Source organism: Muntiacus reevesi, chromosome 1, assembly GCF_963930625.1.
Source record: "Muntiacus reevesi chromosome 1, mMunRee1.1, whole genome shotgun sequence".
Taxonomy (NCBI): Eukaryota; Metazoa; Chordata; class Mammalia; order Artiodactyla; family Cervidae; genus Muntiacus; species Muntiacus reevesi.
In genome coordinates this window covers 30,202,417-30,219,382 of record NC_089249.1, presented here as the reverse complement: position 1 = coordinate 30,219,382, position 16,966 = coordinate 30,202,417, and the positions used below count along the sequence as shown (strand labels likewise).

The 16,966-nt window shown below is 37.7% G+C and overlaps 1 protein-coding gene across 3 annotated transcripts in view; it reads left to right on the top strand.

Annotated features, from left to right (window-relative positions):
• The window catches only part of IRAG2 (inositol 1,4,5-triphosphate receptor associated 2), a 96,313-nt gene that overhangs the window by 37,382 nt on the left and 41,965 nt on the right, over positions 1-16,966 (top strand). Inside the window, exons 17-22 of one of the 3 annotated variants that reach the window (XM_065940235.1) lie at positions 4,435-4,549; positions 4,980-5,142; positions 12,447-12,508; positions 13,607-13,687; positions 14,565-14,661; positions 16,557-16,704. In XM_065940235.1, the coding sequence (XP_065796307.1) occupies positions 4,435-4,549; positions 4,980-5,142; positions 12,447-12,508; positions 13,607-13,687; positions 14,565-14,661; positions 16,557-16,704 (666 nt within the window). Of the gene's footprint in view, positions 1-4,434; positions 4,550-4,907; positions 5,143-12,446; positions 12,509-13,606; positions 13,688-14,564; positions 14,662-16,556; positions 16,705-16,966 lie in introns of those variants that run through there. The other 2 variants (XM_065940253.1, XM_065940243.1) reach the window with 2 other exon arrangements.

Below are 16,966 nucleotides of genomic sequence, written 5' to 3'. Positions count from 1 at the left end.
CAGTGAACTTGGAGAGGTCATTGGAAATTTAGTCAGAGGAGTAAAAAAAAAAGAGTGAAAAAACTTAATGGACATCATTAAGTAGACCAACATATGTGTTATGGAATCCCAGAAGGAGAAGAGAGAAGAAAAGAAATAGAAAGGTTATTCAGCGAAATAATGGTTAAAAACTTCCAGAATCTGGGGAAGGACCCAGGACGCCTGAAGGATTTCAAGTAAGATGAACCCAAAGAAATCCACACTGAGACATGCTATAATCAAATTGTCAAAAGTCAAAGGGAGAATTTTGAAAGCAGTGAGAGGAAGGTTTTGTCAGATAAAAGGGAGCAATCATAAGACTATCAATGGATTTCTCAGCAGAAATCTTGCCGGTCAGGAAGGAGTGGAATGATATATTTGAAGTATTGAAAGTAAAGAACTACCAAACAAGGGCACTATACCCAGCAAAACTATCCCTCAAAAATGTTGATATATTTTCCCATACAAACAAAAGCCAAGTGGAGTTCATTACCACTAGGCTTGCAATATAAGAAATGCTAAAGGGAGTTATTGAAGTTGAAATGAAATGGACTGTAGCCCATAAGGCTCCTTTTCCCTTGGAATTTTCCAGGCAGGAATACTGGAGTGGGTTCCCATTTCTTTCATCAGGGGATCTTCCCAACCCAGCGATCAAACCGGTGTCTTCTGCATTGTAAGCAGATTCTTTACTGCTGTGCCACCTTGGAAGCCCTTAAACAGCAATTAAAAGTACATTAAGGTATAAAATTCACTAGTAATGATAGATACATACAGTCCTAGCCTGAACAATTAGGCAAGAAAAAGAAATAAAAGGCCCTAGCACTGGAAAGAAAGAAGTAAATCATTTCTGCAGATGACATGATCTATATATAGAAAGCCCTAAAGACTCCGCAAAAAGCATTTAGAGCTAATAAATTCAACAAAGATGCAACATACAAAATCAATATACATAAGTCAGTTGCATTTCTATACACTAATAATAAATTATCTGAAAAGAAAACTGAGAAAACAATCCTATTTAAAGTAGTATAAAAACAATAAGATAAGAATAAACTTTAAGGAGATAAACATCTATACACTAAAACTATGAGACATTGCTGAAATAAAGAAGATGTAAATTAATGGAAAGACATCTTGTGTTTATGAATTGGAAGACAATATTGTGAAGATGTTCATACTACCCAAAACAATCTACAGATTCAGTGAAATCTCTGTGAAAATTCAAATGGCATTTTTTACAGTAATTTGTTGTTATTCAGTCACTGAGTTGTGTCTGACTCTTTGTGACTCCATGGACTCAGCAGGCCAGACTTCCCTGTCCTTCACTATCTCCTGGAATTTTCTCAAACTCATGTCAATTCAATCAATGATGGTATCTAACTCTCTCATCCTCTACTGCCCCCTTCTTTTGCCTTTAATCATTCCTTTTCTAGTTAGTCGGCTCTTCACATCAGGTGGTCAAAGTATGGGAGCTTCAGCTACAGCATCAGTCCTTCCAATGAATACTCAGAGTTGATTTCCTGTAGGATTGACTGGTTTGATCTCCTTGAAGTTCAAGGGACTCTCAAGAGTCTTCTTCAGCACCACAATTTGAAAGCATCAGTTCTTTGGCACTCAGCCTTCTTTATGGTCCAACTCTCACATTTGTATATGACTAAGGGAAAAACCATAGTTTTGGCTAGATGGACGCTTGTTGGCAAAGTGATGTCTCTGCTTTTTAACATGGTATCTATTTGTCATAGCTTTTCTTCCAAGGAGCAACTGTCTTAATTTCAAGGCTGTAATCACTGTCCGCAGTGACTCTGGAACCCAAGAAAATAAAATCTATCACTGTTTCCACTTTTCCCCCTTTTATTTTTCATGAAGTGATGGGGCTGGATGCCATGGTCTTAGTTTTTTGAATGTTGAGTTTTAAACCAGGATTTTCACTCTCCTCTATCACCCTCATCAAAGAAAATTCTTAATATTCATATGGAACTACAAAAGACCACAACAGTCTTGAAAAAGAACAAAGCTGTAGGTATCACACATGATGATTTTGAAATATATTACAAAGCTACAGACCAGTGAAATAGACTAGATTGTCTAGAAATAAACCCTCACATATATGATCAACTGATCTTCAAGTAGGGTGCCAAGAATACACAATGGGGAGTGGACAGTTAACAAATGAAACTGGATATCCACATGTAAAAGAATAACGATGAACCTTATCATGCACCATATAGAAAAATCAACTCAAAATGGATAGAAAAGTTAAACATAAGCTTAAAACTATAAAACTCCTAGAAGAAAACTTGGGGGAAAACCTTCATGACATTGGTCTTGGCAATACTTTCTTGGATATAAAACGAAAGGCATAAGCAACAAAAGAAAAAAATATGCAAGCGAGTCTACATCAGACTAAAAAGCTTCCACACATCTGAGGATATAACAGAGTGAAAAGGTAACCTAGTGAATGAGAGAAAATATTTGCAGAGCATGTATTTGAAAAGGGGTCAATATTCAAAATATGGAAGGAACTTCTACAACTCAGTAACAAGAAAAACCCAATTTAAAAATAGGTAAAAGAAGTGAACAGACCTTTTTACAAAAAAAGATATAAAATTGACCAACAAGTAAATGAAAAGGTGTTCAACATCATTAGTCATCAGGAAAATGCAAATAAAAACCACAATGAGTCATTCACAATGATGAATGAATCACACCTGTTCGGAACGCTATTATATAAAAAAAAAATCCCAAAAGATACCAAGTGTTTGTAAGTGTGTAGAGAAATTGAAACCCTTGCATACTGTTGGTAGGAATTTAAAGTGGTGCAACTGCTATGGAAAATAGTTTGGAGGTTCTAAAAAAACTTAAAAATAGAATTACCATATGATCTAGCAGTCCCACTTCTGGGTATATATCCAAAAGGATTCAAATCCAAAATCTTGAAAAGATATTTGCACACTCATAATCATTGCAGCATTAGTCATAATAGCCAAGATGTGGAAGCAATCTAAATGCTCATCTAGGATGAATAAAGAAAATATGATATATACATACAATGAAATATTATTTGCCTTTTTAAAAAAGAGTTTTTGAAAGCTTTTTGAGAAAAGAAGGAAATTTGCCACAAATCTTAAAAATATTATGATAAGTGAAATAAACCAGTCACAGAAGGACAAATGTTACATGATTCCATTTACATGAAGTGTATAAAATAGTCAGACTTGTAGAAGCTGAGTGGAATGGTGGTTTCTAGGGACTTGGGGAGGGGAAATGGGTGAATAAGTTCCAGAGATCTTTTGTACATCATTGTGCCTATAGTTAACAACACTGTATTGTACACTTTAAGGTATATAGAGTAGATCTCAGTTGAAATGTTCTTACCACAATTAAAAAAAAGAAAAAACTGACTGCATGCTATTATTGAACAATGCTCAATAGAATGTGTGTTTTGGTAGTTTTTATTTTTGGTTAGGGTTTTGTTTGCTGGCTTGCCACAGTGGTAAAGCATTCTTTAAGACAATTTTTGTCTCTCATATGGTCCTTCTTGTAATCAAGCCTGGATTTATGCCAATGCACAGTAGGATTCTGACTATGTATGAACATTTGAGAGTCACGCAAAAAGCCTAAACCTGACCATGTCTTCCTCATTGTTTTGAAACTCCTGAAGAATATCATTCCTTTGGGCTAAGGTCCTTATTTAGGTTAAGTTGTATCCAGAGAGTCATGGATGTATTAGTACATAGCATGGTTTAAATAATCTCATTAGCTAACAGATACATTTGTATATATTTTGAGGTTTCGGATTGGATCCAAAGGAGAAGTAACATAACCACACTAAGAGATTTGGGGTGAGGAAGAAAGGGGGGGAAAGACTTTAGAAAAGAGAAGACTGCAGAAGGAAGACTAACTGCTCACTTTTATCTATTCTTGGAAACAGCCCTTCCTGTGTTCCTGGCATGTATTTATACCATAATTGACAATTCTTAAGGAGAAAGGCTAATGTCATGAAGCAAAGTGCTTATTTCTTTTGTCCCCTCTTTCTTCTCTTCCCTTCTTCCTTTTTCCTTTCTTTTTTTTGAAAAAGCTAGATGTGATATGTAAATATTGCACCTGTCACAGTGACCTCATTGTGGTGCCAATGTAGCTAAGAACCATGAATGTAGCTTGTGGGGAACTGAATATTCCAATGTAGAATAGGAAACTTTTTATCTGTAAAGTGAGGTTATCAGACTAAGTGAGCAATATAATTGCTTTAATTAAAGTTCTATATTTGTGAAGCATTTATCTGTATGTAAATACTTTCACTTTTTCCTCTCATCTCTGAGGAACTGTATTAAATTTGAACTTGTCATAACTTCCGAGGGTTAACTCTTGGTTGAAATGTCACTGACAGCTTGTGGTTGGGACTTTTTTTAACTCCAGGCAGAAACAACTAGAAACCATCACACAACTGCAAAAGGTTGGTGTCAAGCAGGAAGCCATCTTCAGGAAGCAGGTCCAAGAAGCCAGCCAGTGGTTGGAGGAGGCAGAGAAGCAGGTAGGGTGGCCTTTGACTGACTACATTACAGACACAGGAAGTCTCCTCAGATGTCCTTAAAACCCTTAAGTAAAAATGGAGGAGGAAGCAAAAAAACAAAGAGGAACTGCGAAGTTCGGTCCCTCTCGACTAGCAGTGAGCGGAGGAAGTAAAGGGGGAGTCGTAAGAGGCGGTGTCAACAGCCTGCTGATGAAAGAGGCAACTTTGCAGAAAGAGGCAACTTGACATATCAAGACTTCTGCCACTGTAGAAATAGCTCAGGCATACGAAGCCCATGCAAACACAGAATTGCAGAAGTTCAGCGGAGGCTTATCGCTTCCCTGAGAAGAAAAGCACATTTTCAGTTTCGTGTGCATGATCAGAGTGAGCATTCAGTTGCTTTCTTTCCCGGCCACCCTGCTAAAATCCAGCGTTCACTGTCGGTATCCAGGTGGAGGATGGAGATGGGGCAGCCCACTCTGCCGGGGAAGAAGCGAAGCCTTCACTGCATAAATTAGAGGAAGCAATTTCAGATCAACGAAATCTCCAGACTATAAATACCGAGTTAGTGAACACTTGCCAGACACTTGGGCAGAAGACAAGAAAACCGAAAAGTGAGTAGCCAATATTTGTTGTGTTCCAATTTAGTCCACTCTGAGGTGAGGGGCAAAAGGGCTACAGCCATTTGTCTAGATTCCAGCTACTGTATTATTACTGAACTCACGGTGATGAAATGGCTCCAGAAGGCAGAGTTATGGGCATTCGGAGAGGTCTGCCTAGTGGCTAAGAGGAAGAATTTAACCATTAACTTTCCCTTTTTGTTATTTATGATGATAGATTTTTTCCATGACTATTATTTCTTTAAAAATTAAACAAGTAGGAGGGAGGTTCAAGAAGGAGGGGACATATGTATACATATAGCCGATTCACATTGTTGTATGGCAGAAACTGACACAACATTATAAAGCAATTACCCTCCAGTTAAAAATAAAAAATTAAAACTTCTCAGTATCTGTAAATGTAAACATGGAAAAAAATCTTGTATGTCTGAGATAGTTGAACTTGCAATTTATTTACATATTCTGCTCTGATTTTATTAGCTGGTTTGTACCCATCACATGGTAGAAAAGGCCTGCCTCTCTGTTTTTTCTTTCTTTTTTTAAAAGCAATTATTTTAGGGTTGAGCAAAAATACTTATGAATTCAGTGTGTATCAAAATATTACATATGTGTGAAAAGTCTTTAAAATAATATTAAGGTGTTTACATATATATGTGTGTGTGTATATATATATATATATATATATTGCTTTTAAAATTAGAATATTGTAATTTTTCTGTATTACCTAAAAGTGGAGAAATGTTTACTGAGGATTTGGGTGAGAAGACAGTTGTCAAATGACAGATGTCAGATTATTTTTAAGCTTATTTTATTCTAGAAATATAGTTCAATAAAAGTAAAGCATATATATATATATATAAAACCATTTATCAGACAAATGCTTTTGTTCAACCAGCTTCTTGTTCTAGCTGTATAAAGGTTCCTTTTATAGAAAGTTATTGGTTTGGGTCATAACTAACTATAAGCTTAAGGTAAGCTAGAGATGGAAATTTTCAGACTTGTGTTTATTTTGGATTTATTGTACCCTTTCTGCTGTTATCTGAGAAAGCTGTTTAAGCATTTAAAGGAATTGGCTAGTTCTAAAATAGCAATGGTTGTTCAACACTTCATTATTATTATTATTTCTAAGCCTTGTAGCACTTGCTCATTTTCAGTAACTCTAAGTATCATTTTACTCTGCTTCACTGTCAGACAATGTAAAGCGTGCTTTAAGTTACATAATCTATATGTTATTTTTTGTATTGCTCAGAAGGCATTGGAAAAGGTCCCCTTGTGACTAGAGTTGCTCATTTTGAGACATGAATGTGCCTTCATTAAGGCATTTCAAAGTTGGTTTATAGTGTGTTTGCTTTAGATGCTGTGCTTTGAGGTCTAATCTTTTGAACCAGTTATATTTATCCTTTGGTAAAATCACTATTATACCTCACAGTTTTATAAAATGAAAAATTTATCCCCTCCTCTATTGGTCTGTAGTGCCTTCTTGGAAAGGCCAAGTTTTACAACTTATTCCAAAATATACATTCTTAATATTATGAACTTGCTCTTGTCTTCCCAGTGTATACTCAGGAGATAATTGGTCCAAATATCATTTAAAACAGAATATGAAAGCTACCCTGGATGGGATGCATGTATTTTTTTCTGGCTGGGTAAAGTAGGATGAATGCTTCCTTTCTGTCTTAAATTGCTCACTGCATGGGATACAGCATTGCTGTATCAGCTCCTTCACTTGCTAGTAATTTTTGTTCCCCTAAGAAGGCATTCCTATTAAGATTTTGCTCTGATGACCTTTTGCTTATGAAGATCTTTCTAATAATACCCTGAAAAATAAACCTTTGCAAGAAGAGGAAAATTTAGGTAGCACATATTTTCAAGATGTCTGTAGAGAAGATTTTCCAGATAGACTGTGAACATCTGTTAGTTAGTGAGCTAGGACAGTTATCACACAAACACATCCTCACACATTCCACCATGACCACTACTACCACATACTGTCTGAATTCTGACTCAGACGTTTGAATTCTGAGTCAGAAAACAAAGCTATTTAAATACATTTTGTTCTTGTGAAACTGTCTGGTTAGCTTTATAAATTCATTAAATGTCATGGCAGTTGCTCTCTGCTGTACCTAACAAAGGTTCGTTAGCAAATTGTGTGGGGATGCAGTTGTTTAGTCCAAAATTTTAGGTTAATGACAGTGTTCTCAAACTGGAAGTAGGAAGTTGTTTATGACATTTGATGAGATGCCCTGAATTTACAGTTGACTGAGAATATTGTTCAAGTTTTCAGTTGCCACCAGGACTGGACTGATTTATGAGGTAATTAGTATACACACTTGCCCTCCTGAAATATGCCATTAGGATTCTTAAATGTCTTGAATGGTAACATGCATTCTTTCTTCTGCTTTTTGGTATGTATCTCTTAAGTATCTTATTAACAAGGGCAATACTGGATGTGTAAATGAATGTTTGCTTTGAAAATGAAGTGAATAAAGCTTCTTAGATCTAGGGTGTGCATACAGCATATTAGGGTGAATCTGATGTGCAGGAAACAAGAGACTAAATGATCTAATCCAAGCTATCATCCCTTTATTATTCATCCATTTTTTTACCCCATCTACATAAAATCTTCAGAGAGTTGCTCATACAGTAGACAATGAGTGAAACCATAAGTAATTCCTTTAGAAGGCATAAATATTTCTTTGGGGAGAGAGCCTGAGAAGCTCCTGTATATTATAATTCTGTATAATTATATATATTATAATATTTGAACAAAGAATCTGACATGAACTTTAGAGTAGGCTTTCACCTAGATGAGCTCACTGGAAATTCTCTTCCAGCTTCTATACTTAGCCTGGAGGGCATGATGTATGGGGCAGATAACAGTTTTACAGCTTTGAGGATGAATGTGGTTGTGTACCGAGCAATTAAGACATAAGAGGGAAATGAGGCTGAAAGGGGAATTTAGGTGATGGAGATACTCAAAGATAGGTGTTGGGATGAGGACCAAGGAGATAACGAAATTAACACATGGCTTGCTGGACAGTTCTGATAGGATGCGGGCCTCTATTGTCCCAGAGGAAAAATGCATGAATGGATGAAATAATCCAGGAGAAAGTATTGCAGTGATAAAGAGCATAGGATTTGAAGTTAAACAAGTCTATGTTCTGATTCTAAGTCTACAAAAAGAAAGTCAAGTCGCTCAGTCGTGTCCGACTCTTTGTGACCCCATGGACTGTAGCACACTAGCCTCCTCCATCCATGGAATTTCCCAGGCAAGAGTACTGGAGTGGCTTGCCATTTCCTTCTCCAGGGGATCTTCCTGATCCAGGGATCGAACCCAGGTCTCCCTCATTGCAGGCATTCGCTTTACCGTCTGAGCCACCAGCGAAGCCCTGGTGTCTACAAAAGACTTTGATAAATTTGGGCAACTGTCTACCTCTCCGAACCTCAGTATCTTCTTCCAGAAAATGCTAGAGTTCTTAATTTATATTGTCACAAAAGCACAACAGTAGCTAGTGAGTGGTTGACCATACTGGGTATGGTCTGTTCTGCAGGGGTATGTTTCTGTATATAAACTACCTCATTCACAATTGACAAATGGGGGAAGACTTGTGAGAAGAATATGGACGTTTCATTCAATTTGGGTATAGAGTCTGGATTGGTAGGATGAGAACTATAACCTACAGCAGCAAAGGAAAAAACCCTCAGCTTGGTTGCTAGCAGGCAGCAAGAGGCTTTCAGCTTTATTTTAAGAAAATTAAAAACAAGTGCCTGCACCTGGGCCTCCCTTGCCGAGGACCGCCGTCCCAGCCCCGGCAGAGCTCTGCTCTGTGGCAGACTGTATTCCCACCTGCATTTGTTTCAGCAGCCCCACAGCCTCCAAGTTCCACTTTCATGTGCATTTTCTCAGCACCCCACCAGCTCTGTGCCATTTAAAGTGTCACCAGCATTTCCACTCGATTGTTTTTGTGCCTTCTAGGATTCTGGAAGTCAGTCTTTAGCCATTTTAAGGGGTATGTCTTAGTGATCTAAGTTACCTTTCCTGGTACTAGTAGCAATTGTGTTCATTAGTGCTCGGGTTACACTGTTGCATATACATTTTTAGTGGTCTCTTCCTAGCCCTATTTATCTCATAAGCTCCATTATTTTTGTTCTTGTAGTTTTTATTTATTTTTAAATTTTATTTATTTTTGCCTGCACTGGGTCTTGCTTATAGCACGGGGGCTTTCCCTAGTTGTGGTGAGCAGGGGGGCTATTCTCTAGTTGTGGTGCACAGGCTTCTCGTTGTGGCGGCTTCTCTTTTTTGCAGAGCATGGACTCTAAAGCCCAAGCTTAGTTGTGGCCCGTGAGCTTAGTGGCTCTGTGGTTCATGGGTTGTTTCCAGACCACAGATCCAACTTGTGTCTCCTGCATTGGCAGGCAGATTCTTAACCACTGGACCACTAGGGAAGCCTTGTTGTCGTTTTTAAATTCTTAGTTATTGCTGAGTAATTAATATATCATGAAACGTTGAGATCTTAAGTGTACTGTGGAACCAGTTTGACAAGTGCACATGGAAACACAGAACTTCAATAACCCCAGAAACTTCCTTTATGTTACTTCCACTTCTACCTTCACCACCGCCAGGAGGAACCACTGATCTGATTTCTATTATCAGTGGGTTCTAGCTGGGTTCTAGAATTTAGGCTGTTCTAGAATTGAGTTGTATAGTATAAACCTTTGTGTGCTTCTGTCTGTCTTCCCTTCAATGTGTTTATCAGTGTGATGCCTTTTCATGGTTGAGTTACATTGTTTTGTAAGAACATTGCACAATGTGATTCTCTTTTCTCCTATTCTTAGACATCTAAATTATTTCCAGTTTTGGGTCTGTGTGTGGACCTGTGATTTTTTTTAACCTAGGTTAACTATCTAGGAGCAGAGATACTAGATCATAGTATAGCTGTATTGCTAACATCTTAAGAAACTGCAGTTTTCTTAGTGCTTGGAGCATTTCATGCTCCTTCCAGCAGTGTGCAGGAATTCCAGGTATCTGATTTTAATTAATTGGGTTGATTGCCCCTTGTTGTATTTCTTCTTTGTGAGCTACCTAAATCTTTTGCCCTTTTTCAAGTTAAGTCCCTTGTCCTTTTGTTATTGAGTTGTGGAATTTCTTTTCTTTATATATTTTGAATACAAGAACTTTGACAGATATATGTGTCGTGAATTATTTTCTTCTAGTCTGTGGTTTTCACAGAGCTTTAATATTTTTAATGCACACTTTAATAGAACATTCAGAAATGCTATGAAGTCCATAGTCTGTAAATGTCAATGCTTGTTGATAACTAACATTATTATGGCTCAATATCATGGTCTTGATTTTCAACATCCAATTAATTGCAATGCCTTAGTGCATAATCATTTTTGTTTTATTTCAAAAAGTTGTTTTATTTCAGCTTCCTTCAAAGGCTGAATGTATCCAAGACAACTGGTCTCATCCTACATCACAGATGGCAACAGCAGGGAATACAGTGGCCATTGTTTTTCTTGCTTCCATGTGAAACCTAAATGTCCTAGAGACATGGCAGGTTCAACTCCAAACACATAAAGAAGAATGCAAAGATTCATGCAAATTAAGGTCATAAGCCAGCTTGTTTTGCCTTGTGAAACATATGAAAATCGTTGCTACCCATAGCACAAAACATCTGTTGAAATGAGGTTTACAGCTTGAATGTTTTGAGATTGACTGTTTCTAAAACCCAAGATTGCCTGATGGGAAAGCAGATGGGCAATTTAGATAGTCTTATACTAACTCGTTATTTCTTCTGAAACACAAACTTAATTTAGAAATTCAAAGACAGTGTATTGAGATATACAACTTCAGAAGTATAATGTTGGGAACTGGTTAAGAGAACAGAGCCTTACTTCGGAACACTGATTAGGAGAACAGAGCCTTATTTCTTAATATAGTAAATACAGGGAATTTTAAAAAATTGCATCTATACTTGAGTTCTAAGTATTCAGAATTTAATTCTTTAAAATTACTTAAATATGTTAAAATAGTTTAAAAATATATTATCCTCCTTGTGGGTCTCATAAACACTGTCAAGCTTAGTTGAAAAATGTTAGTTTTACAAACAAATTCATATAAAATAAATTTTACATGGGTAATTTTCCACAAATTGGAAATTTTCAAGCTTTTTTCCCTGGAAAATATTTATAATTAGGTTTTGTACTTTTCACATGTATTAGCATTATTTTCTATGGCTCAGAATTTCTTCAGGCTACTGAGACATAAAACTGTTGGTCTTTAAAATAAGAAACACCAGATTTCGGGGTGTTTTGGACAGCAGAGTATCTGCTGTTAATTTTCCTGGCTCTTAGTAACTTTTTTTTAAGTGGCAGCTATTAATATGCCTCCATCTAGCAGAGCTTCCTACCCTCATTTAATTTTTGTTTTTAATCATCTGTGGGCTGAGAAAACAGTCAAGCTTGTGAGAATTATGTATAAATTCCGAGCCCACTATCTGAGTGAAGTATAGGACTTGCCTCGTGAATAAAGGGCATGGATATCAACATCTATTTTGGTTGTTCCAATGAGTTCAGTCTATTTTCTGGTTCTTGGCTACTTTTCAAAGGGTATGGATTGTCAAATAAGAAATATGCTGCTATTTAACTTAGAAGTTAAATAGGTATTTTTCTCACTTTCATTATTTCAGAGATGAGAATTTGGAAGTTGCTGGGAAGCAGATTTTCAGTTAAGTGGAGAGACAAATATTTTTAATTTCACAAAAGAGGATAGTGAATGGAGCCCTGTCCTGTGAGTCCGATCTTAGCTCCATGAATAGCCAGTTATGTACTTCAGTCCTCTGGACATCAGTGTCCTCATGGTCTCACCCCTACTTGTAGGATTCTGGGGTTCTGTGGCTGTTTCCAGGGCTTCCTTTCCTTGTAGCTTGAGCAGAGGCTTATTAAAGAGACAATTTCCCCATGGGTAGGAGGTTGGATGGAGTGACCTCTGAGGTGTATTCCCTTTTTAACGTGAGTAATTCTGTGACTCACTTCTAGAAGATAATTCACTTGCATTGATCAAGGTTAATTTTAAATACTCAAGGGCAATAATAGTTTAGCTGCCCCCGCCTGTTTTGTTCTTCTGCTTTCCCAGTTTGATGAGTCTTGAGTTGAGAACATCATTCTCAAAAGCCATTGTTTTCTCTCTGCTTTCCTCAGGCCCCAGATTTAAAGCTGTTAAAAGTTTATGAAATGCATGGAGGGGGGATTTTTACAAATTGTCATATTAAGCTGGCTATGCATTCTCTTTATAGCAACAATTCAGCCACTAAGAAAGAAGTTAGTTAAAGGACAACTCCATGACTTGCTGTTTCAGGTAAAAAGCGAACAGAAAGACCCAAACCCCTGTGATTTGTGTTTACTGTGGGGAAGTTGTTCAGTTGGTGCAAGATTTTGAAGCTAAGTTACAATATATAATAATTTTAGTCATTAAGTTAAATAACCGACTTAGAAAAAGATGCTCTGGTGAACTTTGTCCTCTCATGCATTTTTGAAAGCATTTCGCAAAACAGGAGAGAACACTCATCAGTGAGTGGTTCGTAATAACATCTTTTAGAGAGCAAGCACCTCAGAATTTACTGTATCTGTTAGCAAAGGGTCAGTTTTCTAAGCTTAGTCACCTCCCTTCTGAGACTCTTGAGTAGGCTTAGGTGGTTGTTGTCTTTCTTTCCTGTTTGAACAAAGCTCTCAGCTCCTTTCTGTCTGGATATCTCAGGATATCCATGGTGGAGTTAAATGTGTTTCTTTCCCTTATGACACTTGGTGAATTTCTCCTTTCTGTTCATAAATGAAGAACATAAGGAACAGCAAGATTGGCACTGGAGGGAAGGGACTGGAGGAGGAAAGAGAGAAGGGTGACATATGCATGTATCTGTTCCCAGGGCATAATGCAGGAACATCTGTTTAAGCAGAAAAAAAAATTCATGTCAGAGATTAAGCTAGGTGGAGTGCCTAAGAAGCCCCTTACAATAAGTTGAACAGGAAAAATCTCCGTATCTAAATGTGCTTTAATCATCTCAAGAACACCAGTTTTCTATTATAATGCAACAAATAGATATGTATCTACCTCTTGGAGGAAAGTCACAGTTTTATTGCTGTAAAATTTTCACAGACACCATTTTCACTACTCTGAGTTATATCTCCAATGAGTTTCTTTGGCCTCTGCCTGAAGATTTCAATGACAAAGTCATTTAGTTTCCTGTTACTGATCCTTGATTTCATTCCTAGAATAAGTAATGGAGGAAATGCAATGAGCAGCTTACCATTATAAACTTGTTCCCTTAATGTAAAATACAAGATAAAGAGCTAGTCTATTTTCTCCCCCTCAGTTAACATCACATCTTTAACGTGTTTTGTATCTGTGACTCTTCCATCATCCTATTTTTGAATACACTTTACCATTTTCTCATGACAGAGCTGTTTAGATGAGGAATTTCCTCACTGTGATCCCTTGTCCTGCACAGAAAGAATTCATCAATTTCTCCAGGAACAGCTAGTAAGTTTCAGCTTTTTGAAACTATTTAAGTGCCAGTTGTGAACCTACTGTGCGTGTATTAGTAAGTCAGAACTCTATACTATTTTCTTTTCTTTTTTAAGGCTTGAATGCCTGATTTTACTTTTTATTTAGATTCATTTGTTATTTATTTTTGGCTGTGCTGGCTCTTCATTGCTGTGTGCAGGCTTTCTCTGGTTGCGGCGAGCAGGGGAGCAGGCGCTACTCTTCACTCAGGTGTGCAGGCTTCTCGCTGCGGTACCTTCCCTTGGGGCTTCCTTCAGGCTCTAGGTGCGAGGTCTTCAGCAGTGTGGCCCCCGAGCTGGGGTGCTGACGAGTAGTTCTGGTGCATGGGCTGAGTTGCTCTGTTGCACATGGGATCTTCCCAGATCAGGAACCGAACCTGTCTCTCCTGCTTTAGCAGTTGGAGTCTTAACCACTAGACCACCAGGGAAGCCCTGTTTTGTTTTTTTTTTCTTTATTATGTGCACACACACAACTCTGATAAGCCCTAGGAAATGGTACTATTGAAAACTTTTTGATTATAGTATCATAAAGAAGAATTATATAACCAAACCTGCCCCTCATATTTCTTTCCCCAAAGCCTTTGTTCATATGAAAGTGTTTCTTTTGGATATTGGTGTTATCATTCTATTAAATTATTGAAGAGTAATTTTTAATAAATGTTGCATTTTACTCATAAAGTCTACCTCTCAATTCAGAGCATGAAAGCTTTGTTATTTTGGTGTCATTTACTTTCTTCTTGATCTCTCTTGCGGGGAGACAGCGATATTCTTTTTAATTCTGGAGATGAAGAGAGTAGATTATGAAATACATTATAGCCCTTTGGAAAGCTAATAGGACTTGATTTTCTGTTCAGAAGCAGCATTGCCATAAAAGATATAGTGGTCCAGAAGCAAGAATACATCAGCTACCCTTGGCCTTCAAACACACATGCCGGTACACACCTCTGCTGGGTAAGCGTGGATGGCCCCTCTCCTATACCCTGGTAGACACCGATGGAGGTGGGGTTTTTTTTGAAATGGAAAATATTCAGTTATTGGGAAGATCGCCTGGAAAAAGGAATGGCAACCCACTCCAGTATTCTTGCCTGGGAAAGCTCAAGGACAGAGGAGCCTGGTGGGCTACAGTCCATGGGGTCTCAGAGAGTTGAACACAACTTAGTGACTAAACAATAACAACAATATGTAGCAAAGGTTGTTGAAAGCTTATATGTTTATCCCTGAATTCAGTCAGCCAACTTATATTTGAGCACCTACTCTGTGTAAGGCACTGTATTATATATTAATATAATGAAGAGTAATCCCTCAAATAGCTCACAGATTATGAAGGGAAGTAAGACTTGGGGTCAGAGAAGGCCCTGTAGAAGAAACAAGTGTTTAACTGGGCACCGAAAGACAAGTTGCATTTGGAAGAGCAAAAAGCATGGGAAAAAGTATTCCAGTGGAGAAAATAACATGAGTTGTGGGGAAAGAAGAATGCAAAGTTGTAAGAGAAGAGTTCAAGCTGGACAAATCACTTTGGAAATAAGAGAACTCAGGTCAGGGTACAGTAGAATGTGAGTCTGCAGCAGGTTCATATCCATGCCAGGCTAAGGAGAATGAACCTTATCTTAGGAGATGCTCAAAACTGGGGCATCTCTCATCACAACATAGATGTGCTTTGAAAGTAAAAGTTAATGGTTGGTTCTGAAAGGATAAAAGAAATGGGATGATAAAATAACTTAAAGAAGGAATAAAAAGTAAGTAGACTGATTTGTGGATCATTTCAACTAGAAAAGGGACAACTGCTGCCAGAACTAACGAGTGACCAGTTCGTGTAGGACAGTAGATGAGCACTTGCTTCCTAGGGATGATGTTACCCACAGGACCTCACTGATCATTACAAGGGCACTGAAGGAGAGCCCCCTATGTGCCAGGCACTGGTCTCTGCCCTGAACATGCCTCTTAATTCCTTTAATCCTCACTATATCCCTGTGAGGTAGATGCTAATGTAATTGCCATTTTAAAAATAAGGAAACAGGGACATTGAGTTAGGAACTTGCCTCAGGTCACGTGGTACTTCGTGTGTAAGTAAACTGGGGCTCAGAGTGGGCTAGTTATTTATCTGAGATCACAAAACTATATATGGCAGAGTCAGGCTTTGAATAGAAAATTGTGATTGATTCCAAAGTCTATGTTTTTTCTATTAAATTCTGCTGCTTCTTGGACGCAGAAAAACATAACAAGACAGTTTCCACACCCAGAAAAAATTATCAGCCTATTTCCTGCACTCTTTAATGGACAGGGAAGTCTGCTGTGCTGCAGTCCATGCGGTCTCAGGCACGACTTAGCATCTGAACAACAAAAACAAGCAATGTCGAACTAGTTTCTCTTCAGCAGTTGGTAAACTGTTTCTGTAAAGAAACAGATAGTAAATATTTGAGGTTTTGCAGGCTGTATGGTTTCTGCAACAACTACTCAGCTTTGCTATTGTAGCACGCAAGCAACCTTGGATGATGTTGGATGAATAGGTGTGGCTATGTCCCAATAAAACTTTATTTACAAAAACAGGTGGCTGGCTGGATTTTGCTTGTGACAGCAAGTTGTTGTTGAAACCTCTACTTGATTACTAGGCAAGGATTTGTTTCCCCTTCTCCACCTCACTCTTCCTTGAAAAAACAAAGGCATGAAAACTTAGGGGATGGGGGATTATGTTAAAATATTAATAAAACTGAATTGATTTTTGCTGTCTCAGAAATGGTCTCATCAAAGAGGGAATTTTTGAAGAGTCCCTCCAAAGATTTTTAATTTTGTGGCGTCTACATTTGAACCATTAATTTCCATTTTTATTTTTCTCTCTTCTAATGCAGATGCCTTGCATCTGGATAGTCTTTCAGCAATTCCAAGGCTAGAATTGACACCTTTCTCATGTGTGGCCCACCTAATCCATGCTTCACGTGAAAGGCCCAGATATGAAGAAATAGAGGATGGTGCTTTGGCTGTGACTGAAAGACGCAAGTAAGCTTAAAGGGCAGACTATAGTTATTCTGCTTTTTGGGGGTGGCCCCTTTCCATTGCCTACCCTTTTAATCAGTTAGATTTTCATATCCTCAGATTGTAACACCTTTATCATGGAATTTTCATTGTGTAACTTGCCTAACTTTCTGAAAATCGATAATGTAAGATACCTCTATAGTTTGCTCCATAGCTCTTTTGAATTTCATAATATCCATCCTAAAAGTGTACAAGATGAATTAGGCTATTTAAAATGTTTCCCAGT